Genomic DNA, 14,986 nt, shown 5'->3' on the forward strand with positions numbered 1-14,986 from the left:
AATTAATTTATTTCTGACGCCGTTTTTCATTTAACAAAGCTAACGGCTAAGAATTCAGGTTTTGCCATTCAGGCGCGTAGGGCGCTATGGCTTAAATCCTGGTCAGCTGACGTTACTTCAAAGTCTAAGCTTCTCAACATCCCCTTCAAAGGGCAGACCCTATTCTATTCAAATCTGTTTATTGTTCCCAAAAAAGAGGGAACTTTCAGACCAATCTTGGATATCAAGATCCTAAACAAATTTCTCAGGGTCCCATCCTTCAAGATGGAGACTATTCGAACCATCCTACCTATGATCCAGGAGGGTTAAAATAGGACTACCGTGGATTTAAAGGATGCTTATCTCCACATTCCAATACACAGAGATCATCATCGGTTTCTCAGGTTTGCCTTCTTAGACAGGCATTACCAGTTTGTGGCTCTTCCCTTCGGGTTAGCCACGGCACCAAGAATCTTTACTAAGGTTCTAGGGTCCCTAAGGCCACGAGGCATAGCGGTGGCTCCTTACCTAGTCGACATTCTGATACAGGCTTCGACTTTTCAAATCGCCAAGTCCCATACGGACATTGTTCTGGCATTCCTGAGGTCTCACGAGTGGAAGGTGAACGAAGAGAAGGGTTCTCTCTCCCCTATCACAAGAGTTTCCTTCCTAGGAACTCTGATAGATTCAGTAGAAATTAAGATTTTTCTGACATAGGTCAGATTGTGAAAGCTTCTAACTTCCTGCCGTGCTCTTTATTCCACTTCTCAGCCGTCAGTGGCTCAGTGTATGGAAGTAATCGACTTAATGGTAGCGGCAATGGACATAGTTCCGTTTGCCCACCTACATCTCAGACCACTGCAACTTTGCATGCTCAATCAGTGGAATAGGGATTACACAGATTTTTTTCCCCTCTGCTATATCTGGATTAAGAGACCAGGGATTCTCTTCTCTGGTGGCTATCTCGGGTCCATCTGTCCAGGGGAATGAGTTTCTGCAGGCCAGAATGGACTATAGTGACGACAGATGCCAGCCTTCTGGGCTGGGGCGCAGTCTGGAACTCCCTGAAGGCTCAGGGTTCGTGGACTCAGGAGGAAGCCCTCCTTCCGATAAACATTCTGGAACTAAGAGCGATATTCAATGCTCTTCAGGCTTGGCCTCAGCTAGCTGCGGTCAGGTTAATCAGATTTCAATCGGACAACATCACGACTGTAGCCTATATCAACCATCAGGGGGGAACAAGGAGCCCCCTGGCAATGTTGGAGGTTTCAAAGATAATTATATGGGCAGAGGTTCACTCTTGCCATCTCTCAGCTATCCATATCCCAGGAGTAGAGAACTGGGAGGCGGATTTCCTATGTTGGCAGACTTTTCATCCGGGGGAGTGGGAGCTCCATCGGAGGTATTTGCCCAGTTGATTCAACTATGGGGCAAACCAGAACTGGATCTCATGGTGTCTCGTCAGAATGCCAAGCTTCCTCGTTACGGGTCCATGTCCAGGGATCCCAAGGCAGCGCTGATAGAAGCTCTAGCAGCGTCCTGGTCCTTCAGCCTGGCTTATGTGTTACCACCGTTTCCTCTGCTCCCTCGTCTGATTGCCAAGATCAAGCAGGAGAGAGCTTCAGTGATTTTGATAGCTCCTGCATGGCCATGCAGGACTTGGTATGCAGATCTGGTGGACATGTCATCCTTTCCACCATGGACTCTGCCGCTAAGGCAGGACCTTCTACTTCAAGGTCCTTTCAAACATCCAAATCTAATTTCTCTGCATCTGACTGCTTGGAGATTGAACGCTTGATTCTATCAAGGCGTGGTTTTTCCGAGTCGGTCATTGATACCCTAATTCAGGCTCGAAAGCCTGTCACCAGGAAGATCTATCATAAGATATGGTGTAAATATCTTCATTGGTGTGAATCCAAGGGTTACTCATGGAGTAAAGTCAGGATTCCTAGAATCTTATCCTTTCTACAAGAGGGATTGGAGAAGGGATTGTCAGCTAGTTCCTTAAAGGGACAGATTTGTGCTCTGTCTATTCTTTTGCACAAATGTCTGGCTGAGGTTCCAGACATTCAGGCGTTTTGTCAGGCTTTAGTTTGAATCAAGCCTGTGTTTAAACCTGTTGCTCCGCCATGGAGTTTAAATTTAGTTCTTAAAGATCTTCAAGGGGTTCCGTTTGAACCTTTGCATTCCATAGATATTAAACTTTTATCTTGGAAAGTTCTGTTTTGATTGTTGTTCCTTCATTATGTCCTAATCCTTCCTCAAAGAAGGAACGTCTTTTACACAATCTTGATGTGGTTCGTGCTTTAAAGTTTTATTTACAAGCTACGAAGGATGTTCGTCAAACATCTGCTTTGTTTGTTGTCTACTTTGGACAGAGGAGAGGCCAAATGGCTTCGGCAACTTCTTTCTTTTTGGCTGAGAAGCATAATCCGCTTAGTTTATGAGACTGCTGGCCAATAACCTCCTGATAGAATTACAGCTCATTCCACTAGAGCGGTGGCTTCCACATGGGTTTTTAAAAATGAGGCCTCTGTTGAACAGATTTGTAAGGCGGCGACTTGGTCTTCGCTTCATACTTTTTCTAAATTCTACAAATTCAATACTTTTGCTTCTTCGGAGGCTATTTTTGGGAAAAAAAAAAGGAAAAGAGGAGAATATCCCACAAGTAATGGATGAACCCCTGGACTGGATACACCACAAGAGAAATAAATTTATCAGGTAAGCATAAATTTTGTTTTTTCACGTGCTAGCTGGTGGGCAAACTCACTACCAGATGTGTACAAGACTGGCCCCAACACTTAATACAAGTCGCACTCCCTTGCTTCCCCTCTGGCCACTTACACAAGCAACTGGGTGTTATACAGAGGTAAGCTATGTCAGAGTACGTATTTCTGCATGTCTGTCCCTAAACTTACACACGGATACCGCTATACTGGGGTAATACAGGTCTACTTATGCATCCAGCGGTATAACAAGGGGACATCAGATACACAGGCTACACCCGCAGACCTTGCAGCACACGCAGGCTGGTACTCACTCGGGTAAATAATTGGAGGAGAAAGAACTCCACTTGCACACAGTGTACGACAATGTTCTGCTCTCCGCCGCCATCTTGTCAGCAGGAAGCCAGAGGGGGCGGGGCCCAGGCCCGGTTTAAAAAGCTACGGTGGGCGTGGCTGTTGTGTCACTACTTTCAAGGTGTTGGAGTCGTATGACATGACGCGGAAGACTTCAACGACCTTGCGCTTTTACCTTAAAGCAACGCCTCCTATATTCAATGAGTGACAGATCTTATCTAAACACGCCCATATTAGTTGATTGACATTTGACAGGTCACACATACTCTAAGTAGTAATGCTGTCTGACCTGACGTTTAGGGTTGAGACGAGAGTAACTGAGCTTGAGGTGTTACTATTATTATTACAAATAATTCAGCGGTTAAATGTAATTCTAGTTTGCTTAGCTTCATGGCTTGGTCTTTTTAAACTATACTAATTTATCATCCAGCCAATACATATTTGGGATTGGTTTGTCCCACTATGAGACAGTGTGACACTGTTTGAGGTATTTTCAGCAGATCACATTATGGATGGGTAAAAAAAGTGTAAATCTTAAGTGTGATCACACAAAAACACTAATACGTTTACATGTTTAATATCTGACACTGTGGCTCTGTCAAATTAAAAACACTACCTTGTTGTGTAAATGCGAAATTGCTTCCCCTCTGGCTGCTTCCATGCTTTTGATCAGCTTCTTTCGGCAGAATACGTCATGGGGTGGCGGGGCTAAAAAATTTGCATACTCTTAAATTGCGGTGGTTAATACCGGTTTAAAACTGCATCCGCGGTATATCGCCTAGCCCTACTGTCACACTTGAAGGGCGGTGTTCCTGTTCCACAGCGTAGATTCCGGTAAGATTGTTTCATTTTCTTTCTTTATGATTGCCTGGTAATACAAATGTTTTCCCGAGAGGCTACCACCTTGCAGGACTAACTATAACTCAGGGTCTCAATGAGGCTCCTTTTTGTATCTTGGAATCAAGGGTTAATATCTCCTGTGGGGGGTTATTGAACAGGTTTTTTTTAAAATCATGTTTATGTGATTCAACCTGCTTATTTGTGGTGTTAGGCTCTTGGCTAGGAACATAACGGCCTTTGAAGATGACGCGGCCTTTACGGTTAAGCGCCTTTTCTGGACCACATAGTGCACCTGGTGACCGGGGGCGTGGTCACGTTTTGACTCTCCATTTCTGCATTCCTGACCGTGTGGCGATGGAACATTTCTGGTCCGCTGTTGTTGGGTCCTAGGAGGTGGCGAGTTCCCCAGCCATTGTGGGTGTCAGGTGCCGTTTTACTTTTCTTATTTGGTCCGTTTTTTGTATTCAATATCCCAGTTATGGAGGATTCTGATAATGGGGAGATGAACGGTCTCTGACTACTGTCTACTTCTCGGGAGGAATACGAATTGGACCGAGTAATACATGCCCTTCACATGCATGTAACCCAGAATTTGCTTATCCTTCTCTGGAAGGTGACTTGTTCCCCCCAGACGTTATGACACATTTTCGCATGTCCATTATTATGGCGCTGGCGCATCTGCAGCTACCAGAAATGTGCTGACAATTATTGTACGAGTTCTGTTGACCGGCGCTCTTCAAGCATGGGATGGCCTGTTCAGCTATCAGGGGGAATGACTGTCCTTGAGGCTTCAGGGGGTCAACCTTCGGGTCGTCTTATGCTCCAATGAAGGTATGCTGTGCCTTTCATTATTGACTGGCGTGCCTTCATGTCCTTTTTGAGGCATGTTCTGCCGTTGTTGGAGGATCCAATCCTTAACGTCTCAGTCTTCTACTTCAAACGGCTTGCAGAATTAGCTATATGTGGATGAAGTTGTCTTCTTATATCCTGGGTTTTTGAGCATCCTTTCTAGTCCTGAGCTGGAAGAACATGTTCTTCTTGGGCGATAACCTAAGGGTTGCCTTAGCTTTTATTTTATCCGGTTAGGATGATTTTTTATTTGAGCTTGTGTTTATGTATTTCCTTTGGGAATTTTTTCTCGAATAGATGCTCACGGTTTTTGATAGCACAGTTTACGTCTACAGAAGCGTGTTTGATGTGAGAGGACAAGTTAGACCTGGGGATGACTGTTTGTAGCTTTGATAGTATTGACCCTGAGTTTCAGGCTGGTCCTGATTGGGTTCGGAGTGTTCTCATTATAATTTGTGTTATTCAGCTAAGCATTCTGTGAGGGCCTGAGGCTCCGTGATGCGTGGGGGATTGGTTCAGTCCTTGCTAGCCCCTCTAGCTGGTTGACTGGGACTTGGTGAAGTTCTGCTGCGACACACTGTTTTACGTTATTTTGTCGGAAAGAGGAGTGTTTCCTTCCCTGCATGGGTTGGGAGGTGGAGGACTCTGGGCCTCCTTGCTGCCGGCCCTGACTGTCTTGCCTTTCAAGGGCTCCTTGGTATTGTCCTTTTTTGGACTTGTTCCATTTGAGGTTCTCTTCCCTCGGGTGAAGATTCTGGGCCTTGGCCGTTTCTCCTTAGTGGTTTTAACTGCATTATTGGGAGGGCTGTGTAGTTTTTCCTTAGTCAGGAGTTTGTTTCCCTATCAGGAACGTTAGGCTATGTTGTCTCCTTTTCCAAGCTTTGGAAAAGCTTGGGGTTTTTGTTCTCCCGGGGTTTGGGATGCTCTGCATTCTTTTTCCTTGGGTGTGGTCCTCCGGGTGTGTACTCTGAGATGATATGGAGACTTATCTTTGTTCTACTCGCTCTTCAAGTGACTTTGCTCCTCTAAGTTCTCCCTTGGTCTCTAGAAGTCTTGGCACGCCTCTGTCGTGCTCCAGCTCTTTTTTGGAGTGTTTGGACTCTTGTAGGGGGTGTGGTCTTCCTTTTGGGTTGAGATTGGTGAGTGAATCTTTTTCCTGTTCTCCGGGCTAGTCCGGTTATTCCCCGGTGAGGTCTGATTTTTCAGACGAGGTATAATTCTAGGGCTCGGGCCTATAGTCTTGTATGGGATCTTTCTGGAAGTTCGGAAGCTTATGATCCTGTGACTGGTCAGTTTTTCCCAGGGAACATAGGCTGTGGCCTAAGGAAAGGCTAGTTAAGCCTGCTAGCAGCTTGGCCAGGTTCTGGGTGCTCTCTGATGCGCTATTTATGACTTGCCTTGTCCTTTGAACAATGTATATTTCCCTTCGTAGGGAGTTCTCTCTGGGTTCTTCTGGACATCTGGATGTTTTTCATTCGGCTTTTGTTTTCATCAGACTTGGCTCTTGCCTTGTGAGCATGTGCACTGTTCTTATATGTGCCCTTCCCTTTGGGGGGGTTTCCTCCTTTCTGGAGGGTTGATGTTCTGTCTTGTATGCAGGAGGTGGGAACAGGTATTTTTTATCCTGTAAGGGTGAGCAGTTTGGTTTTCTGGCTTGTGCTGTTCTTTCTGTGGAGATTGGAATCTTCATGTTGAGACTGTCAGTTATGATGGGTTCTCATAGGAATCTTCTGCATTTGCGATGTTCATCGCCTATGGGTTATCTTTGGCAGTAACTATTTGAGGGAGCTCTTGAGTTAGCACCCGAGTTCTGTGGGGGTGACGAGTTCACACCATCCCGTCCTTCCCTAGGGGTTGGTGTTTGGGGTCCTTTCTGTTCCCCTGTTTTTCAGATCTGCCTGTTGCTTGGACCGGTCCGGTGTGAAGCAGGATCTGAGATATGTGGTCGTCCTCGGGCCTTTTAAGGTTCGGTGAGCCTTCTTGAGGCTTTGTGCTTTCTCTATGTCACAATATTTGAGAAGAACTGATGGCTTTTGGATAGCCTGTGATGTGCCCACTGTTTAGTGGATGTTTAGCAGTCTGGCATTTAGGATTTGATATCTTTTCAGCTGCTCTTACTTGCTGGCAAGTATTCTTTTCAGAGTCATCCTGGTATGACTGTAGTGTGTGGGTTGATTCAGGTGTTCACTTATCTGGGCTTGCTGCATGTGTTCAATCTTTCTTTGGGGAGTTTTTGGTGCTTGATCCCTTCCTCTAGTAAGGGGTGGGACATTTGGGACTGACTGCTGGGCGGCGGTGTCTCCTGGAGGCGGGTTGGCTCAGTCCAGTCCTTTCTGCGGTCTCTAGCAAGGCCTTATGGACTATCTGCGGGTCAGTGTCCTTGGGGCCTTTCCTCTTTCTACGTTTTATCGGCTTCGGACGAATTCAGTGTCCCCTATAGCTTGGGCATTGTGTTACCAAAAGTAATGAATGCAGCTGTTGACTCTTTCCATTTATGATGGAAAAACATAAATTATGCTTACCTGATAATTTTCTTTTCTTCAGATGGAAAGAGTCCACAGCTCCCCACAGGTGTTTTTCTATGTGGCGTCTGTTATTTTTATTCTTCTGACACATTTTCACCTTGATTTCTTCTACTGTTCCTTGTTCCTCTGCAGAATGACTGGGAGATGAGGGAAGTGGAAGAGGTATTTTAAGCTTTTGGCTGGGGTGTCTTTGCCTCCTCCTGGTGGCCAGGTTCTGAATTCCCAAAAGTAATGAATGCAGCTGTGGACTCTTTCCATCTGAAGAAAAGAAAATTATCAGGTAAACATAATTTATGTTTTATCCTTACCTGATAAAATCATTTATTTTAAGAGACCACAAGGTCCACAAGACCCGACCTTGTTTTTTTACCACAGTTGGTGGCAGTACCATTTTTCTTATTTTTTTTTTTTTTTTTTACCCTGCTTTTCCTTTTTTACTTTTTTCTTATTTTTTTCCTTTCTCTTGGCCTTAAGTGGGAGTGATTAAAGCTCTGTTGTGTGAGGTGTGTTGCCTCCTCCTTTAGGACTGGACTTTAATCCCACATGAGATGGCTTGTTGACTCTCCCCATCATGAAAAAAATGAATTTATCAGGTAAACAGATTTTTTTTTGACATTTCAGCTACAGATACAAATAGATTTTTGTTTGTTTGTCTGTATAGAGCAATCTTGGTTTGTGCCTTAACATTTATCCTCAGTCATGTTTATAACTACTGCACCAGTGTACACCAGTCTAACCAAGCACGTGGGGCAGGAGTACCACCGTCCAAATCTAAAAAGGGTCAGACTCCTGGAGGAGCCCAGTTTGTTGGCCTAGAACTGTACAAGAGATTAAAAGAGTTCTTGAAGAATTATTTGACGAATCTCCTCAAGGTAGGCTGCATATAAATCCCAAATGTCTTAAGTGATGTGGGTGACCAATCTTTTAAGCACTATTTTGTGGTGGTGGTTTTTTTTTTATTAAATCTTAACACAAACAAATTAAAGTCAATGAGCATGATTATGTGTGTTAACATTTTTAATAGAAGCTTTTAATTGAATGATATTTAAAGTTTTAGAACACTGATATTTTGGCTAAACAAATATGTAGTACAACACGTCCTAAGCATTCTTAAATAGTCTTTTGGAAGCCAATAAAGAAAAGCTGGCAACTCTACACTGTACTTGCTTTTTGTAAAGGCAAGAAGCTAATCCCCTATGTATTCACAACCAATGGAGATGCAAAGCTTCTAAGCACATGCTTGTACAGCAACACAAAACAAGGTTTATAAGGGTCTAATGCTAATTTCTTCTTTTTTTTTTTTTTTTTTTTTAAAGTATTGTTTGTAAAATGTTAAATTCATTGAAGGAAATCATGTGCAAATGATCAGTTGGGTCAATTACAGAAGTATATATTAAAATGCATGTCTATGTTTAAGATTTCTAGTAAAATGTATAATCAGCTGTTTTATATTAATACCTTTTTATAGTGTTTTTATTGTCACCATGCTTATGAGAACTGCCTTGAGTTTATCTGTTTTGGGTTTGCTACAGAATCGTTTATTAGAGTAGATGTTTTTTTTAAAAAAAAAGTTTTTTATTGAGCTATAGCAAAACGCATATAGGTGCAAAGTAAAAACAAAAGAGAAACTACACTAAAATAAAATATACCTTTAGTGCTTCGGTTGACGTACAAAGTAAGAGCAAACTCTCTTTTCCCCCTTCTCCCAATAGCCAACTAGGGCATTCGTGGTCCTCTATCTCAAGATAGCACAGAAGGACATAGGGGATTTTAAAGATAAAGGCCACTCATGGACCTTTTGTTGGTGATAGATCTAGAATAGTTTATTAAAGATAAAGTAAAAAAATTAATATAATAGAAAAATAAAGGAAACAAAGACCACATCTATGTCATTAGTGCATACATTTGCTAGTATAAAAGAAAGGAGTAAACCTGTACAACAGTGAAAAGACTTCTATTTAGTTTCTCTATAAAGGGAAGTAAAGTGAGTCTTGTATGAATATGGACACTTTAGCTATGTGAAATACCTCTGCATATAGAGGACTTTATTTAGATTATATCCACATATTGGGAATATAGACTATTGATGTATAAGGGTAAGGGATTAGTGTGCAAAGATTGGCAAACTCTCAGTATCCAATAATATTTTGAAGAGGGTTTTTTTATCCCTTTATTTTTCTTCCTCTAAAAATTATGTATCCTATAGCAATCAATTCAGTTATGATCCACGACCACAGTTACTGACTGTTAGCCAAACTACAGTTATAAGATACAGGGCAAACAAAAAAAAAGTGGGGGGGAGCAGCGTTTGACCCGTATAAAATAAAGGCTGTATCAGGATTATAAATTTAAAACTATTGGGTCCATGTCTAAATCACTAATATTTTAAGAATATAATTATAATATATAGACTGTCAATCTAAAAGTGACATCTGTAACAAAGCAACTTGCAATACCATCTATAACCAAGTTTAAAAGGGGTAAAACAAGAAAATATATAGCGCTAATGAGCTTAACCTTTCAAAGGTAAAAACTTTACGTAATATAAGAACAGTTTTAAAATAACACTAGTCCTAAACACAATTGAGACATTGGTAAACAGAGAGCAGTGTCACTCTAACCTTCTCCAGTTTGGATCAGTCCCGTTATAAATGTTTGGGAGCCCTTGTGAACCATGCAAGCTTCGAATGGCATAAACAGGACATATTAAGTTCCAAGTGTAGCTTCTTTAAGAGGGGGTTGGGTATCAAAACTGCTGTCTTCATAGGAAGCTCACAAAGATTACTTGACATTGCAGCTGAAGATGAACAAAGATGTTTCAATAGCTGATACAGATTATGCATGCAGTCCATTTCCTCAACCTGTGTGATCATATCAACACAAACCCAGTTTGATTTCTTGCGAGTGTAAAATGAATCCCCTTTTGTTCCATGGAATATAGCTGTCTGCACAAATTCTCTGCTTGCGATGTTGGTGGCATGTCAGTAAATCCCGGTTCTGTTGGCAATCGAGCACCAGGAGACAGTTCCTTCCCAATCAAATGCGGTGATTCAAAGGTTAACAAAATATGTATGGAATCTACCTCCATTATATATAAATTGTGGGTTTGCTGTGTATCTTGCTCTTTATCATCCATTGCCTTTTTCTGTTGAGATCCCTCAAATATGGACTGCCACTGATCCAGAGCCATGGGCCTATATGTACTGTGGAGAGGTTTGGCTCATGTAGGTGCATTGGACTCAATGTTTACAGGATTAGGTTGAATTAAGTCATGGTCTGATATCGATCTCTCAATCAGTGAGATTAGTAAATTCTCTAGCCTTGAAAATAGCATTTCAGGTCTGTTTGGTAAGGCCTCACCCTGCATTTTCCTTATCGATAGTGCTAAAGACTTTGTGTATAGCAATACTGGTCTTCGGATTAATTAGTGCACATTAACTATCTAGCTGTAGAGATGTGGTAAAGCCTGAAGTCCTACATGACAGGAAATCGTGCTGCCATCTAGTGCTCCTGCTAATGTATAACTTTGTTGCAAAACTGCTGCCACGTGCACGCTCCTGAATTTATCTTCATGCTTTTCAATAAAGAATACCAAGAAAACAAAGACTATTTGATAACAGAAGTAAATTAGAAAGTTGTTTAAAATGTGATGTTCTATCTAAATCATAAATTTTTTTTTGGGTTTTATGGCCCTTTAAAGTAGCGTCCCTCAATGTTAGATGTTAATAATAGAGAGAGTTCTTATTAATTATATTATATATTTTTATTTTACTTCTGTTAAACTGACATAATACTCATATGCTAAATAACTTGAAACTGATGCAGTATAACTGTAAAAAGCTGACAGGAAAATATCACCTGAGCATCTCTATGTAAAAAAGGAAGATATTTTACTTCACAATCTCCTCAGCTCAGCAGAGTAAGTTCTGTTAAAAAGTTATACTCGGCTGCAGGTAGAAAAAAATAAAAAAAAAATGAAGAAATGAACAGCAGCCAATCAGTATCAGCAGTGCTGAGGTCATGAACTCTTACTGTGATCTCATGAGATTTCACTTAACTCTCATGAGATTTCTTTGTTACACTGAATAGGGAAATAACATGAGTGCACAAGGCTCATCCTTTCAGCTGTCCTGGGACAGACATACTGATATGCTGCTTAGAAATCCTTTACAATGTGATGTGGCTACTGAGGAACTTTTGAGGTAAAATATCTTTCTTTTTTACATAGAGATGTTCAGGTGATATTTTCTAGTCAGCTTTTTACAGCTATGCTGCATCACTTTCAAGTGTTTCAACATTTGGGTATTATGGCCTTTTAATTGTTTAGTGAATGCAATGTTTTCCTCTTTCTCTAAAAGGAATGTCAACATTAATTGTTTAACTACTTCAGTACTTCTGAAGAGTTTGTTTGCTGCAGGAACACTTGTTATTCTAACAGGAACACTTTTATACAAACACAAATGTATTTTTCAGAAATTCTTTTTAAGACACAAACACTTGTTACAATACTGGCTAGTAAATATTTACATTTTCTTGCCTGGAAAAAGTTTGTTGTGTTGGAGACTATCGCTATTACAGAACAGCTTCATGGCTGCTCCAATTACATCAGTGTTCCTTTATTAACAAGAAAATGGGTATCTTGGAAGTTTCCTATCAAAACACCATTCTCTTTCTTGCTTATTGAGTTTAAAGGACCAGTCAACACATTAGATATGCATAATCAACAAATGCAAGATAAGACAATGCAATAGCATTATTTGAAATAACAAATTTCAAAGTTATGTATATTTCCACTCCCCTTGTACCATGTGATAGCAATCAGCCAATCACAAATGCATATACGTATAGCCTATGAATTCTTGCACATGCTCAGTAGGATCTGGTGACTCAAAAATTTTAAATATTAAAGACTGTGCACATTTTTTTTAATGGAAGTAAATTGGAAAGTTGTTTAAAATTACATGCTGTATCTGAATCATGAAAATTTAAATTAACCTGTGTGTCCCTTTAAGAAGTTTTGTCCTTTATTAGGCCATGATTATAGGAACCAGATGTAAAAAACTGTTAGACACCTACCCAATACAATTGTGTTAAATTATTTGCTACTTAGTTAACAAGTGTGAGAAAACCTTGTTTGCGGCGCTAATCAAAGATAATCTTAAATTAATACATTTTAAAGGGACAGTCAACACCATAATTTAAAAAAAAAAAAAAAGCTAATCCCTTTATTACCCATTCCCCAGTTTTGCATAACCAACACTGTTCTAGAAATACACTTTTTACCTCTGTGATTACCTTGTATCTAAGCCTCTGCAAACTACCCCCTTATTTCAGTTCATTTGACAGACTTGCATTTTAGCCAATCAGTGTTCACTCCAGGGTAACTTCACGTGCATAAGCTCAATGTTATCTATATGAAACGCATAAACTAATGCCCTGTAGTGGTCAAAATTCATTCAGATTAGAGGCAGTCTTCAAGGTCTAAGAAATTAGCATATGAACCTCCTAGGTTTAGCTTTCAACTAAGAGTACAAAGCAAAATTGGTGATAAAAGTAAATTGGAAAGTTGTTTAAAATTACGTTCCCTGTTTTTGTACTTGACTGTCCCTTTAATTTTAGAATGTAACATAAAGCATGTCCAAAATAATTTGTCTTGAACACCTATACAATTTATTGTATAAATAAACATATATAGTACTGTTGTTAATAAATGCACACCATGAATATATTTTCTTTAAATTATGATTTAACACAGACACACTTCTTTTGATAAACACAAATTTATTATAATACTTTAAATCCCTGGATAACATTTTTTTCAGGATGGAGAAGATTTGATGGATGAGAGCGTACTAAAATTTTACACACAGCAATGGGAAGACTACCGGTTTTCGAGCAAAGTGTTGAATGGGATCTGCGCATACCTCAATCGGCACTGGGTTCGGCGTGAATGTGACGAGGGCCGCAAAGGAATATATGAAATCTACTCAGTAAGTGTTTTATTTTGTAATCTACCTAAAAATGGTTTTGCAGCATGCAAAAGTTAAAATGAAAGTAAATCCTTAGTGCATATTGATATAGAGAGATATAAATAGATTTTAAATACATGCAGTTCCTTTATATAGGTATTAAAAAGGTAATACTAGTTTGTTTTAATTATTGAAGACATACATTTAAAGGTTTAGTTTCTAGACAAAATAAGTAATGAAAATGCATTTTTTTTTATCTACACATAATTTAAACATGTTATATTACAATTTTATACTGTTTAATATACATTTTAACTTGTTTTAATTCTCTTTCCTGCTGGTTTAAAATATCTTGTTTGACTGTATGATAGTCTATCATTATGTTAAAAATGTATTTATTTTTTCCTCTTTATTTTAAAGCTTGCGTTAGTGACCTGGAGGGATTGTCTCTTCAGACCTTTAAATAAGCAGGTAAACATCCACTCTTATCATGGTTTTAGCTTTTTAGTTTTGCTTAGTACATTTTCTTTATCACCATCATCAAACTGTTCTATTAAATGACTAGATATGCTGATGACAGATGGAAACCAAGTACAGTAGAACCCCTGTATCCGCAGATTCAGTTTCTGCGGTTTGTTATCCACGGTCGTCGTAAAAATACTTTATTTTGCTTAAAATTTTGCTGCCAATTCTTCAACACCTAAGAGAAGCCTTAGATGTAAGGTATATAGGGTTCTCTACTATCCATAGTTTCGGGAATCAAAGGTAGCTCTTGGAATGTATCATCTGCGGATACGGGGGGGCTACAGTATATGGTGGAAAAGAAAATGACTTTGGCTACCAAGGGTCATTAGAATCCAAGTTAATTGGTATTTCTTTCATGTAATTAGCAAGAGTCCATGAGCTAGTGATGTATGGGATATACATTCCTACCAGGAGGGGCAAAGTTTCCCAAACCTCAAAATGCCTATAAATACACCCCTCACCACACCCACAATTCAGTTTTACAAACTTTGCCTCCCGTGGAGGTGGTGAAGTAAGTTTGTGCTAGATTCTTCGTTGATATGCGTTTCGCAGCAGGCTGGAGCCCGGTTTTCCTCTCAGAGTGCAGTGAATGTCAGAGGGATGTGAAGAGAGTATTGCCTATTTGAATACCATGGTCTCCTTCTACGGGATCTATTTCATAGGTTCTCTGTTATCGGTCGTAGAGATTTCTTCTCCTACCTCCCTTTTCAGATCGACGATATACTCTTATATACCATTACCTCTACTGATTCTCGTTTCAGTACTGGTTTGGCTATCTACTATATGTAGATGAGTGTCTTGGGGTAAGTAAGTCTTATTTTATTATGACACTCTTAAGCTATGGTTGGGCACTTTATTTTTAAAGTTCTAAATATATGTGTTTAAACTTATATTTGCCATGATTCAGGGTAATCGGTATTCCTTATTTCAGACAGTCAGTTTCATTATTTGGGATAATGCATATGAATGATAATTTTTTTCTTACCTTAAAAAGTTTTTCAATTGACTTTTTTCCCTGTGGGCTGTTAGGCTCGCGGGGGCTGAAAATGCTTCAATTTATTGCGTCATTTTTGGCGCAGACTTTTTTGGCGCAAAAATGTTGTCATTTCCGGCGCCCTAATTGACGCCGGAAGTTGTTCAGACATTTTTTTAGCGCCAAAAATGTGGGCGTCACCGGATGTGGCGTCATACTTAGCACCAAAAAATATAGGCGTTGTAC

The 14,986-nt window shown here is 40.1% G+C and overlaps 1 protein-coding gene across 1 annotated transcript in view; it reads left to right on the top strand.

The window, feature by feature from the left end:
* The window catches only part of CUL1 (cullin 1), a 275,965-nt gene that overhangs the window by 51,744 nt on the left and 209,235 nt on the right, over positions 1-14,986 (top strand). Inside the window, exons 3-5 of the mRNA XM_053715813.1 lie at positions 7,971-8,145; positions 13,096-13,263; positions 13,663-13,713. Of these exons, the coding sequence (XP_053571788.1) occupies positions 7,971-8,145; positions 13,096-13,263; positions 13,663-13,713 (394 nt within the window). The remainder of the gene's footprint in view (positions 1-7,970; positions 8,146-13,095; positions 13,264-13,662; positions 13,714-14,986) is intronic.

This window comes from Bombina bombina, chromosome 5 (assembly GCF_027579735.1).
Source record: "Bombina bombina isolate aBomBom1 chromosome 5, aBomBom1.pri, whole genome shotgun sequence".
In the NCBI taxonomy this organism is placed as follows: domain Eukaryota; kingdom Metazoa; phylum Chordata; class Amphibia; order Anura; family Bombinatoridae; genus Bombina; species Bombina bombina.